Source organism: Bombina bombina, chromosome 4 (genome assembly GCF_027579735.1).
Source record: "Bombina bombina isolate aBomBom1 chromosome 4, aBomBom1.pri, whole genome shotgun sequence".
In the NCBI taxonomy this organism is placed as follows: Eukaryota; Metazoa; Chordata; class Amphibia; order Anura; family Bombinatoridae; genus Bombina; species Bombina bombina.
This window is the reverse complement of record NC_069502.1, coordinates 526536971-526550928: the sequence shown is the minus strand read 5'-3', so window position 1 is coordinate 526550928 and position 13958 is coordinate 526536971. Positions and strand designations below refer to the sequence as shown.

General features: G+C 36.1%; 1 protein-coding gene across 4 annotated transcripts in view; it reads left to right on the top strand.

The window, feature by feature from the left end:
- COL12A1 (collagen type XII alpha 1 chain) overlaps positions 1-13958 on the top strand; it is a 252433-nt gene that overhangs the window by 127073 nt on the left and 111402 nt on the right. For all 4 annotated transcript variants that reach the window (XM_053710444.1, XM_053710443.1, XM_053710446.1 and 1 more), the window contains 5 exons: positions 4416-4545; positions 8171-8310; positions 8401-8530; positions 12089-12231; positions 12824-12953. In XM_053710444.1, coding sequence (XP_053566419.1) covers positions 4416-4545; positions 8171-8310; positions 8401-8530; positions 12089-12231; positions 12824-12953 — 673 coding nt within the window. The remainder of the gene's footprint in view (positions 1-4415; positions 4546-8170; positions 8311-8400; positions 8531-12088; positions 12232-12823; positions 12954-13958) is intronic.

Here is a 13958-nt window from a genome sequence, read left to right as displayed (position 1 = left end):
AGTTATATATCTAACAAATCTATCTATGTATCTTCTATCGATTCTATCTAACTATTAATCTATGTATATCTATCTATCCTATCTATCTATCTTCTGTCCGGACTATTTTGAGACAGCCACTTGTGTTTTTGACAAATTTGAAGTAGGAGGACAGACCAATCACAGGGATTAAACTGCGAAGAATAGTAATACTTAAGAAAACCTAGTTATACCAGTACCACCATGGGTCCCAGACCGCATGTTTTGTTGTTATACTTTGTCAGGGTAATCATGCTGGCCATATAGACCGCCCCCGATAGGGGGAGTTACAGGGATGAAAATGCTAAGAATAGTACTACTTAACACAACATAGTTACCATGGGTCCCAGAACGCATGTTTTGTTGTTATACTTTGTCAGGTTAATCATGCAGGCCATATAGACCTCCCTTGATAGGGGGAGTAACAGGGATTAAAGTGCTAAGAATAGTACAACTTAACACAACCTAGTTAACATTAACAGTGGTTCCCAGACCGCATGTCTTGTTGTTTGATTTTGTCAGGATAATCAGGCAGGCCATATAGACCTCCCCCGATAGGGGGAGTAACAGGGATTAAAGTGCTAAGAATAGTAAAACTTAACACAACCTAGTTAACAGTGGTTCCCAGACTGCATGTCTTGTTGTTATATTTTGCCAGGATAATCAGGCATGCCATATAGACCTCCCCCGATAGGGGGAGTAACAGGGATTAAAGTGCTAAGAATAGTACTACTTAACACAACCTAGTTACCATGGGTCCCAGACCGCATGTTTTGTTATTATACTTTGTCAGGGTAATCATGCAGGCCATATAGACCTCCCTTGATAGGGGGAGTAACAGGGATTACAGTTCTAAGAATAGTACTACTTAACACAACCTAGTTACCATGGGTCCCACACCGCATGTTTTGTTGTTATACTTTGTCAGGGTAATTATGAAGGCCATATAGACCTTCACCGAAAGGGGGAGTAAGAGGGATTAAACTGCTAAGAAAAGTTTTACTTAACACAACCTAGTTACCATGGGTCCCAGACAGCATGTCTTGTTGTTATATTTTGTCAGAGTAATCATGCAGGCCATATAGACCTCCCCCGATAGGAGGAGTTACAGGGATGAAAGTGCTAAGAATAGTACTACTTAACACAACCTAGTTACCATGGGTCCCAGACCGCATGTTTTGTTATTATACTTTGTCAGGGTAATCATGCAGGCCATATAGACCTCCCTTGATAGGGGGAGTAACAGGGATTACAGTTCTAAGAATAGTACTACTTAACACAACCTAGTTACCATGGGTCCCACACCGCATGTTTTGTTGTTATACTTTGTCAGGGTAATTATGAAGGCCATATAGACCTTCACCGAAAGGGGGAGTAAGAGGGATTAAACTGCTAAGAAAAGTTTTACTTAACACAACCTAGTTACCATGGGTCCCAGACAGCATGTCTTGTTGTTATATTTTGTCAGAGTAATCATGCAGGCCATATAGACCTCCCCCGATAGGAGGAGTTACAGGGATGAAAGTGCTAAGAATAGTACTACTTAACACAACCTAGTTACCATGGGTCCCAGACCGCATGTTTTGTTATTATACTTTGTCAGGGTAATCATGCAGGCCATATAGACCTCCCTTCATAGGGGGAGTAGCAGGGATTAAAGTTCTAAGAATAGTACTACTTAACACAACCTAGTTACCATGGGTCCCACACTGCATGTTTTGTTGTTATACTTTGTCAGGGTAATCATGCAGGCCATATAGATCTCCACCGAAAGGGGGAGTAAGAGGGATTAAACTGCTAAGAAAAGTTTTACTTAACACAACCTAGTTACCATGGGTCCCAGACCGCGTGTCTTGTTGTTATACTTTGTCATGGTAATCATGCAGGCCATATAGACCTCCACCGATAGGAGGAGTTACAGGGCTGAAAGTGCTAAGAATAGTACTACTTAACACAACCTAGTTACCATGGGTCCCAGACCGCATGTTTTGTTATTATACTTTGTCAGGGTAATCATGCAGGCCATATAGACCTCCCTTGATAGGGGGAGTAACAGGGATTACAGTTCTAAGAATAGTACTACTTAACACAACCTAGTTACCATGGGTCCCACACCGCATGTTTTGTTGTTATACTTTGTCAGGGTAATTATGAAGGCCATATAGACCTTCACCGAAAGGGGGAGTAAGAGGGATTAAACTGCTAAGAAAAGTTTTACTTAACACAACCTAGTTACCATGGGTCCCAGACAGCATGTCTTGTTGTTATATTTTGTCAGAGTAATCATGCAGGCCATATAGACCTCCCCCGATAGGAGGAGTTACAGGGATGAAAGTGCTAAGAATAGTACTACTTAACACAACCTAGTTACCATGGGTCCCAGACCGCATGTTTTGTTATTATACTTTGTCAGGGTAATCATGCAGGCCATATAGACCTCCCTTCATAGGGGGAGTAGCAGGGATTAAAGTTCTAAGAATAGTACTACTTAACACAACCTAGTTACCATGGGTCCCACACTGCATGTTTTGTTGTTATACTTTGTCAGGGTAATCATGCAGGCCATATAGACCTCCACCGAAAGGGGGAGTAAGAGGGATTAAACTGCTAAGAAAAGTTTTACTTAACACAACCTAGTTACCATGGGTCCCAGACCGCGTGTCTTGTTGTTATACTTTGTCATGGTAATCATGCAGGCCATATAGACCTCCACCGATAGGAGGAGTTACAGGGCTGAAAGTGCTAAGAATAGTACTACTTAACACAACCTAGTTACCATGGGTCCCAGACCGCATGTTTAATTATTATACTTTGTCAGGGTAATTATATATCTAACAAATCTATCTATTTATCTTCTATCGATTCTATCTAACTATCAATCTATGTATATCTATCTATCCTATGTATCTATCTCATGTCCGGACTGTTTTGAGACAGCCACTTGTGTTTTTGAAAAATTTGAAGTAGGAGGACTGACCAATCATCTTCTTCCATCTCCCTGTTCCAAAAATGCAGGCCATATAGACCTCCCCCGATAGGGGGCATAACAGGTTGTAGTAAACTGCTAGGAATAGTACTGCTTAGCACACCACGGGTCTCAGACCGCATGTCTTATTGTTATACTCTGTCAGGGAAATTATATATCTTTCAAATCTATCTATTTATCTATCAAATCGATCTAACTATCAAACGTATCTATCAAATGTATATTGCATCTATTGATCAATGTAATTCGTATCTATAGAATGTATATTACATCTTTTGATTGATGTAATTCATATCTATCAAATGTATATTGCATCTTTGGATCGATAACATTTGTATCTATCAAATGGATATTGCATCTATTGATCGATGTAATTCGTATCTATCAAATGTATATTGCATCGATTGATCTATGTAATTTGTATCGATCATATGTATATTGCATCAATTGAGCTATGTAATCTATGTATCTATCAAATCTATCTCGTGGTTGTGCAAATGGACTGTTTGCGGTTGTTTGCGGTGCGTTACACTTGGAGTTTGGTCTGTCACTGTGAAGCGGGCGTAACCCTTACACTACCTGATCGATGCAACATCATAACTGATGTTTTAAAGCACGTTATTGCAAACAATTTAGGAATGTTAGGGGATTTAGACCCTTTATGGGTTAAAAGCAGACTCTGCTTCAACTATGTAATTTTCCATGGGAGTTTTGACATGGATCCCCCTCCAGCATGCCACAGTCCAGGTGTTAGTCCCCTTGAAACAACTTTTCCATCACTATTGTGGCCAGAAAGAGTACTTGTAGGTTTTAAAGTTCGCCTGCCCATTGAAGTCAATGGCGGTTTGCCGGTTCACGAACAATACTGGAAGTTCGAGTCCGCCATTCGCGAACCGAAATTTTTAAGTTCGCGACATCACTAGCTACTATATTAGAATCCACATTCTCTGTGTTATACCCCAGTGTATGTTGTCTTTCACTACATGCTTAAAATGGATATGGTTTGGCAAACGTATCCGTTTCTCTATGATTCTGTCTCAAAGGGATACATAAGCATAGCCATTTGAACCTTCACTTGAGTTTAAAAAGTCAATTTCCTAGGGTGCCCAGCTATACATCTAAGCCAAAATTAGGCTTGTGAAAAAAAGGTTGTTTTTCTTTAAACAAAATAAATATTTCACACAAGTTTTCCAGCTAGGAGTTTGCAGTGAATCAGATTAATCACAAATCCAGTTAGCATTACAAAACTAAGATTAAATAGAATATGATATCTGTTACAATAGCTTTGTCATTTTAAAAAAATATATATAGTCAGTGGCCTATGATGTAAGCATATTACTTTCGATATATCAATGAAGAATTGATGACAGCTTGTCACATGCCTTTATCAACATCTTGCTTTTCTCTATAGACTACTGTTGGTGGAAGGCAGAACAATGTGGTTCTTCAGCGGTTACAACCGGATACACAATACTCCATTAATGTGGCCTCAATTTATGCTGCAGGGGAAGGAGGAAGGATCGGCGGAAGAGGAAAGACAAGTGAGTTATTTTCAACAAATGCATAATCCTTTATTGTATTTCATGTCTGCTATTTGTAGCAACATGGTCCTTGCAATACGTTAGCTAAATGTACCTTGAAAATCAGGTTCAGTAAAGTGTTTCTTTACTAAAAGGGTGGTTGATCATGGAATTGATTTTCAATACAGGTAGGAAGATACATTCAGTAGAGAATTCAAGAATGCCTTGGACATGTATAAAGCAATTACAGTTCGGAATAAAATAGATTTGATGGGTCAACATCTGTTTTTACATTTTAATATTTATAAAGTGCATTAAGTAGTCACATCAGCCTAGATTTAATAAACCTCATTTGTGAAACTAATATATTGCAAAAAAACCACAAAAAACACACAGCATCACCACTGGGAATTGGCGAGATTAAAAGAGATTTGTAACTGCTCAATAGAAATCCATAGAGCTGTTTATATCTTGCAACTGTTAACTTCCCGCGGCATTGTTAAGGATACCAGCATCACAAACATGTTTTAAAAATATTTCAAAAGAAATGAATAAGGACAAAAAAAAAACTCTTTAAAACAGTCTTACACCAGCATATGCAAAACAAAGAAAAGGTGAAAAAAAGTTTAATAATAGTGATATGCGACCATGAGACGATACTTAACAGGGACGATCAGGTCTTTTTTAAACTTTTTTCTAGCATTTAACCTTTGCAGTGCAAGATATTATGTATTACTATATGTATGAATTGCAGGAATGCCCACTGATTAGAAAAAATGAGCCTCAGTGAGATTAGAAAATGACCTCATCTGAACAATGAGACACCTTGGCAGCATAACAAACATCTATTAACCCTTTAACGACCAGCGATGTACCCTGTGGGGATTGTTTTTTCTATAGCATGGCCTCGCCACCAGAAGCGAGACCGCACCATTTTAGTAAGCCATCAAGAAGGAGGGAGGGTGTTATGGCGGCAAGACCCAAGCTATTATAAGCAGAAAATTCCTTAAAAACCAGGGTATGTCGTGGTCGTTAAGAGGTTAATCTTGCCCGTTGATCTTAATGCTTAATGCAGTAAATTAACAAATGCACAAAGTGTTACTCTAAAGTTGTGAAAGGCTTCAGATTTACAGTTTGTGCTGCTGCTGTCTTGTAGCAGTAGCACTAGTTATTACTTTACGTTAATTAAAATTTAATCTGCTGTCCAGCTGCTCTTGTGCTGCCCTGAAGATGTGAATCATAGGTAATAGCATACAGGTTTTCACTCTGAAACACATCATGAATGACCCCTTTGCTGAATATAGAACAAAACAAAAGAACAATTTTTTTTGTTCATGTAAATGTATAATTTTCATAAATTTTCACTTAAACAAAAGATACACAGCTAGTCCACCTTAGGTGGGTTATCATAAGGAGTCTGATAAGCTAAAGTTCTCCTCTCTGGTGAGAGGCTCTAAGAAATTTAATAATTTTATAAAGACAAATTTTACCTTGATAGATGTTTATCTAGCTATACAGGGTTCTGTACATAAAGGAAAGTACCATACATTACAAATAATGCTCAAAAAAGCCTATAAGCATTTTGCATAATTTCTTTCTGTGTCAGCATTTTTTTGATCATCCGGTCTAAAGAGTTTTAACATGGATAGGAATTACTTAAAGGGACATTGTACTGAACTTTTTTTTTCTCCTTTAAGGAATTTCTAATGATAAATTTAACTTTCTATAGATTAAATTGTTTACAAATACCTCCTTTACCTTTTTTCATTATTTGAAATAACTGATTTTACCTTTTAAACCCCCCACCCATACTGAAGATGTAAATTCTACAGTTTTAGCTATAGAAAACCTATGTAAACAATATGCATCAGCAGAAATAAACCCCCATTAGGAGGTTGGGGAGAGGGAGAGCCCAGTCCATTTGAAAGAGTGTTCCTGCAGCATATTTGAATACAATAACTTATTGCCTGATTACATTTCCCCATTAAAATATAAAATCTATGGAAAGTCATGGGAGACACTTTACATGTGAATTCTGATGGACTGGAATAGAGACCACTGAGTCTACTTAAAGGGACATCATACTCATATGCTAAATCACTTTAAACTGATGCAGTATAACTTTTAACAGCTGACAGGAAAATATCACCTGAGCATCTCTATGTAAAAAAGGAAGATATTTTACCTCACAATTTCCAAATCTCAGCAAAGTAAGTTCTGTGTAAAAAAATATACTTCATCTGTTGCTCAGCTGCAGGTAAAAAAATAAAAATGAAGAAATGAACAGCAGCCAATCAGCATCAGCAGTGTTGAGGTCATGAACTCTTTTACTGTGATCTCATGAGATTTCACTTAACTCTCAGGAGATTTCATAGTAAACTTCCTTAAACTGAATAGGGAAATAAGATGAGAGTGCACGTAAGCTCAGTCCATTAACTGTCCCGGGACAGACATACTGATTTGCTGCTTAGAAGTCCTTTATAATGGGATGTGGCTACTTAGGCATTTTTTAGGTAAAATATCTTTCGTTTTTACATAGAGATGTTCAGGTGATATTTTCTAGTTTTTTACAGCTATGCTGCATCACTTTCAATTGTTTCAACATGTGGGTATCATGGCCCTTTAAATATATCTTTAATTTTAATGAAACATGATATGAGATCAAGATAGGCTGTCATGGCAGATTGTATGAGAAAAAAAAGCTTTAAAATAATAGCAGGCATTTTTATACTTTTGAAGCCAATGCAAACAGAGTAAGCGAGGGTTGTCTTATGTTATTATTATGAACAGGCCTCTTAGTGCTAAAAGCAGACCTATTTTACTAGGAGTAAATCAGAAATTCATAGCATCCCCTCTGGGTGTTTTCAACGGCTTAAAAAATAGTGGGGTTAAGGGTAGCATGCTTGAGACAAGTCAGTTAAACATACCCTGTAATATATTTTAAATCACCTTTTCATTCACACTTCTCTGTGTGCACTGCAGTGGTCTTTCAGCAACCTGTTTTTAAAAATCGCATTTAACCAGTTTGGATTATAGAAGTTACGGAGCTTAAAGATAGAGCATGCAATTTTAAGCTACTTTCTAATTCATTCCTGTTATCACTTTTTCTTCATTCTCTTGCTATCTTTATTTGAAAAAGAAGACATCTGAGCTAAGGAGCAAGACAATTTTTGGTTCAGATCCTGGACAGCACTTGTTTATTGGTGGGTGCATTTAGCCACCAATCAGCAAGCACAACCCAAGTTGTGAACCAAAAATGGGCCGGCTTCTAAACTTACAGTACATTCTTGCATTTCAAATAAAGATAGCAAGAGAATTAAGAAAAATTGATAATAGGAGTAAATTAGAAAGTTGCTTAAAATTGCATGCTCTGTCTGAATCATGAAAGAAAAAAAAATTCGGTTCAGTGTCCCTTTAACATTTTTAAATTTGCTTAGAAAGTATTATCATTTTTAGTACAAAGAGAATTTGTGGCAACTGTTTCTAAATAATAATTAAGTTTGACATATTTAGATATGTTATATAGCTTAATTGCTGCTTGTTTTAAAATCATTGCATATTTGTTTTACCTTTTCCACATTTTATGTCCCTAATGAGATGAATTGTTGCCTTCTGAGTCTAACACATAACCATGTCTGTATTCCAGAGCCTCTTAATACTGTAAAGAATCTCAGAGTATATGACCCTACAACCAGCACTCTAAATGTTAGATGGGAAGCAGCAGAAGGAAATGTGCGGCAGTATAAAGTCTACTATGTACCTACTGCTGGAGGCCCAGAAGAAATGGTAATTATTTTTTTTCTGAATGTTTACTGCCATATATCATTCTATATATTTAGTTTATGTGTTAATTTTTATTTGTTTATTTTTTTGTAGACAACTGTTCCTGGAAATACAATCTATACAGCTCTTAGGGGTCTTCAACCTGATACTTCTTACACAGTCACTGTAGTCCCTGTTTATGCTGAAGGAGATGGTGGGCGCATGTCTGAAACTGGAAAGACGTGTAAGTGATAGAAAATGTATTTTACAAACAAAAAAATGAGTAATATTGATACACATGTGGCTTAACTCTCAGACATATACGAAGCGTTTATAAAGATAATCATATTCATATTCCTGTGTCTAATGTCCAGTCACATTGACTATTGCTTTTCATAAAGGTAGAATGGTGCTTTATTTATTTTTTTAATCTTATATGAGTTTTCATCCTTTTTCTTTGCTTAATAGGTTAGATGTGCTAAGTGAATATATACTGTATCTCCATAACTACTGTATTACATTGACTTATTTTCACATTAGCTATAAGACTAAGAAAAACACCTGTCTCTGAATGGCTATTTATTCATATAACTGACAGGAGTCCTTTACTGCAGGAGTCAAGTAGTAAATGCTTTCCTGATAATGTGTATGGCCCAATCTTGTCATCCCTTTGCTGACTGCTAATTATAGCTGTTCATGACATCAATAACTTCTGTGTCCTGTTTTCCTTCCACAGATACTTTCTCAGACTTTTCACAATTCCTTTATTAGTTATGTCTGTTTTCTAACAGTTATTAAAAGTCTGTATAACTATTAAAGTATAACCATATGTCCCAAATGGGATTTAAGTATACTCTTCATTGCATGCTTGCCAAAACAGTGGAAGTTCCAATGTGCTCTGTGATATCAGCAACAGACTTTGGTCAGTAACAGACCAAAGTAAGTATCTAAGTATCTATGGACAGTTCAGTATATATTTTTATGTATAATTCACTGCTAATGTAATCGTAATATAGCAGGCACAAACGCACTGTAAAAGAGGCTGCTCCTAGGTGGTAGCTCACCATAGAACAAGCTACTGAGCTGTTGTTCATTCCTGGTAGAGTGCTTCTCTATTTGTATGAATTTGTATTACGACCCTGGGAAAGTTTCCTTAAGGGTGATGGGGGAAACCAGTCGTGGACTTCTTGCCCAGTGTGCTTAGAGGAATATGGCTGCACCTTACTGATGAGGTCCACAGAAGGTAGAAAGGATTGTCTTGGGTTGTCATGTTCTTTGTTCAGAGGAGAATTGCCTGGTATTTCGGTGCTTTACTGACCTTACTCGGCGGGATCTCACTGATATACTTCAGGAATGTTTTTTGTAAAGCACAACTAGGCTAAAAGAGGCTGCTCCTAGGTTGTAGCTTTGCATAGAACTAGCTACTGAGCTGTTTTTCATTCCTTGTAGAGTGCTTTTCTCTTTGTACTAATGCACTGTAGGCTTGGATCAACTTCACTATCAGCCAATAAATGCAAGGCTGAGTGTAAAACGTTAAACAGCAAGGATGGTGAGGGAAAGTATACTGAGTTTATAAATCAGAATTATAGGGCTTTATCAATTGCTGCTGATATTAGCTGGCCCTTAAATTCAAGAGTTAGTGCAGTTGTATACAAGTTTATGTACCAAAAATGCAAAAGAGTTTGTAAAACACAGAAAAAGACTGCCTGTCTCTAGAAAGATATCATGTAAACCCAGAATCTGAATTGTGTAACAAAAGAGTATAGATTAAGATTTATCTCATAGAAAAAAGAGAACATTTTTACTAAATAACTTTATTAGAGATAAAAAATAGTCTAGCTGGACTAGTACACATGCACACACACTTTAAAACTTGCTTAAATTCAGTGATTGGTTTATATCATATGAAAGTTACACATAAAGTCAGAGATATATTCTGATATTGTAACCATTCAGTAAACATATTGAATACACCTAATATAAGGTATTGTCTATGGTTCCAGCAGCAAGTTTGTAAAAGAGAACAATAAAGCAATCAAGTTATACTTTGCTTAGCTACTATTTGTGTGGCAGATGGAATAAAAGTAACAGAAAATGTATCCTCTAATGAGATTTTGTTACATAAAGATTTCCATCTATAAATTATAGCTCAGTCATGCTTGTGTTGGTTACAAAATGATCTTGTTTGTTAGTTTGAAACATTTTGCCTCTCCATAACATAAAGGGGTTTCCTTATTACGATGTCCCAGTTATCAAAATACAACCACTGTTTATATCAATAATTTATATACAAGAAATGGTTAGTACTTGTCTATAAAAAATATTCCCAGGGTTGGAAAGAAGCTAAATAACAGTAATGGCTTATTTGCTGTTTTTATAGTCACAACACAACCTGCAAATTAAGTAAACCTCATATAAGGTGTGGTGAAGGTTGACTCTTACAGATTATAAAGTACCATGTGCCCTGAATCGTATCATAGCATATGTTTAATATGAGTATTATCGTCAGATACTAACATGAGGGAATATAAATAATTACAGAGATAGCATACATCGAGCAAATTCAGTTTAAGAGCACAATACTAGGCTGCAAAATAAGCCTCTTCTATAGCGGAGGCTAATGTTTACATTAAACTGGCTGATTTCTGAGCAACATTAAGCTGAGCTAAGAAAGTCTCTTCTATAGAGGAAACTGCAATTATTGTTATGCTAATACTGACATTATCTCTGAACAATTATTGATATTGACTGAGTAAGCGTCTAAAAAGAAAGAGGTTCTATGACCTCGTGAGGGTAGAGTGCTTCTCTCTTTGTATGAATTTGTATTACGACCCTGGGAAAGTCTCCTTAAGGGTGATGGGGGAAACCAGTCATGGACTTCTTGCCCAGTGTGCTTAGAGGAATATGGCTGCACCTTACTGATGAGGTCCACAGAAGGCAGAAAGGATTGTCTGGGGTTGTCATGTTCTTTGTTCAGAGGAGAATTGCCTGGTATTTCGGTGCTGGATTGACCTTACTTGGCGGGATCAGACTGATATACTTCAGGAATGTTTTTTTGTAAAGCACAACTAGGCTAAAAGAGGCTGCTCCTAGGTTGTAGCTTGCCATAGAACTAGCTACTGAGCTGTTGTTCATTCCTGGTAGAGTGCTTTTCTCTTTGTACTAACGCACTGTAGGCTTGGATCAACGTCACTATCAGCCGAAAAATGCAAGGCTGAGTGTAAAACGTACCTTCGCTGGTCACTGACAAAAGTAGAAAGAGGAAAAAACGATGTTCAGTTCAAGGCAGTTATTCAACCCCTCCTGTTGCTGTCTTGGTTTTCCACTTGGTACAACGTCAAACTCCTTCGTCGAGGTGGGCGTGTGCTCCTTCTTTCCAGCTCTGGAATGACTAGTTGTGTCACCAGGTGTGATATAGATCTAATCTACTCATATCTGGAAGTTTCAGTCAAAATTTAACATCTACAAGTTCTAGCAAACTGCACAGTTATACTTACAAGTCAGTGATCAGGTGATAGAGTGTTAGCTGTGCAGAAACCTGCATCTATGGATGGTTTTAAAATACGTTTTTAAATTGCACTATTCGTTCAAAAAACTGTTTTGAAACATAGTTTCTGCTGTTTCATATTAATAATAATAAAGAATGTGTGAAGTTGTATGTCCTATTACATTCATGCACTACAGTGTTGATTCATCAATAGACTATAACATCATTGTTCTTAGCTACAAATATTTTATTTTTAATAAAAGAGATTATAATTCTGTCAAATCACATATTTCTTTTTGCATTCCTTTTTTTTAGTGGTGCGAGGAGAAGCTAGAAATATTCAAGTTTACAACCCCACAACAAACACTCTAAATGTCCGCTGGGAACCTGCTCCTGGGCTTGTTCAACAATATAAAGTCAATTACGCTCCACTTCTTGGAACACAGTCTACAGAATATGTGAGTCATTTCTCTTTGTCATAAGGATTGCAAATGGCTAGACATATTTACATTTGTTTGCATATATACTGACACACAAACACATATCTATCTATCAAATAATTTATTTCTCTTTTTTCTTTAAGCCTTTTAAACTTTGTTGTAAAATTAATCAGAAATCAATCAGTCTCTTTTTCTTTTAACAGTTATACCAGATGCGATGCACTATGCTTGTGTTTTTATTGGGTACATGATACAAGCTGTTTCACATTTATCATATTAGCTGAACTGGCTGATTATCTCAGCACTTTGATTATGCAAAACATCTGTTTGTGCCCTTGAGACCTTTTGTTAAAATATAAACACTTCTCTAAAACGATACTAAGATAGTAAATCTAGCTTTTGGCCAGTTAAATTTATATATATTTGAATTTTTGTTCTTAACACCTAAATCCCTTAATGCCAATACTATGTAACAAGCCATATTAATCTTTATTTCACTTGTAAAATATATTTTTTTTTAGATTCTGACCTATATTTAATTTTGCATTATTAATAAAAACATATTATTTATTTTAATTATTATGAATCCCCATTTTATGATTGCTACTAGGTTGTTGTTCCTGGCAATACTCGTAATGTGTTATTGGAGCGTCTAATTCCTGACACTGATTACTCTGTGAATGTGGTACCTCTATATGGTGATGGAGAAGGAAATCCAAGCAATGCTGAAGGAAAAACATGTATGTACAATATAATATGTAAAAGCACAAAAATGATGGGCCAGTAGTTTAACATGTACAGATTTTAACATCTTTAAATACCACACAGGTTGTGGTAATTGAAAAAAAAAATGAAAAAAATAATTCATCCCCTGCAAGGCAAAATTTTTGTGGTCAATGTTTCCAACTCAGTAAATCCAGACCCATATTTGTTTCCTCATTCTTGGTTGGATCTTATGAATAGATGTCTGTACCACAGTTTACACATCAATAAAGCAATAATAATTATATATGCAAGAATGATATATTTTTATAAAGGGTTATAGTTTGAATGTGAGGAATGTAGATAGATGATAGATAGATAGATAGATAGATAGATAGATTGATAAACAGATAGATAGATAGATATAATATAGGAATGTGTAATTATTGCAATGAAAAAGTTGCTTGTATAATTTCAGAAGAAAAGGAAAACCAAGCAACAAAAATATGAAAGGCTCTAATATGACTACTTCAACAACTTAGATAGCGTATTACCTAAATAAATCACTATTTTAGACAATAATTCACTTTTGTAGACACTAAATCACTATTTTAGACACTTAATTAGGCTTAGTGAAATATTGCAGGAAGTTGTCTGAAAAATACAAATCATATGAGAGAATTAAAGTGACATGAAACCCAAAGTTTTTCTTTCATGATTCAGATAGATAATACACTTTTAAAAAACTTTCCAGTTTACTTCTAATATCTTATTTGCTTCATTATCTTGGTATCCTTTGTTGAAGAAGCAGCAATGCACTACTGGGAGCTACCTGAACAAATTTGACAAGCCAATTACATGAAGCATATATGTGCAGCCACCAACCAGCAGCCACCAAGCCTACCTAGGTATCCTTTTCAACAAAGGATACCAATAGAATAAAACAAATTAGATAATAGAAGGAAATTGAAAAGTTGTTTAAAATCACATACTCTACTAGAATCATTGGAGAATAAAATTGGGTTTTCATGTCCCTTTAATGA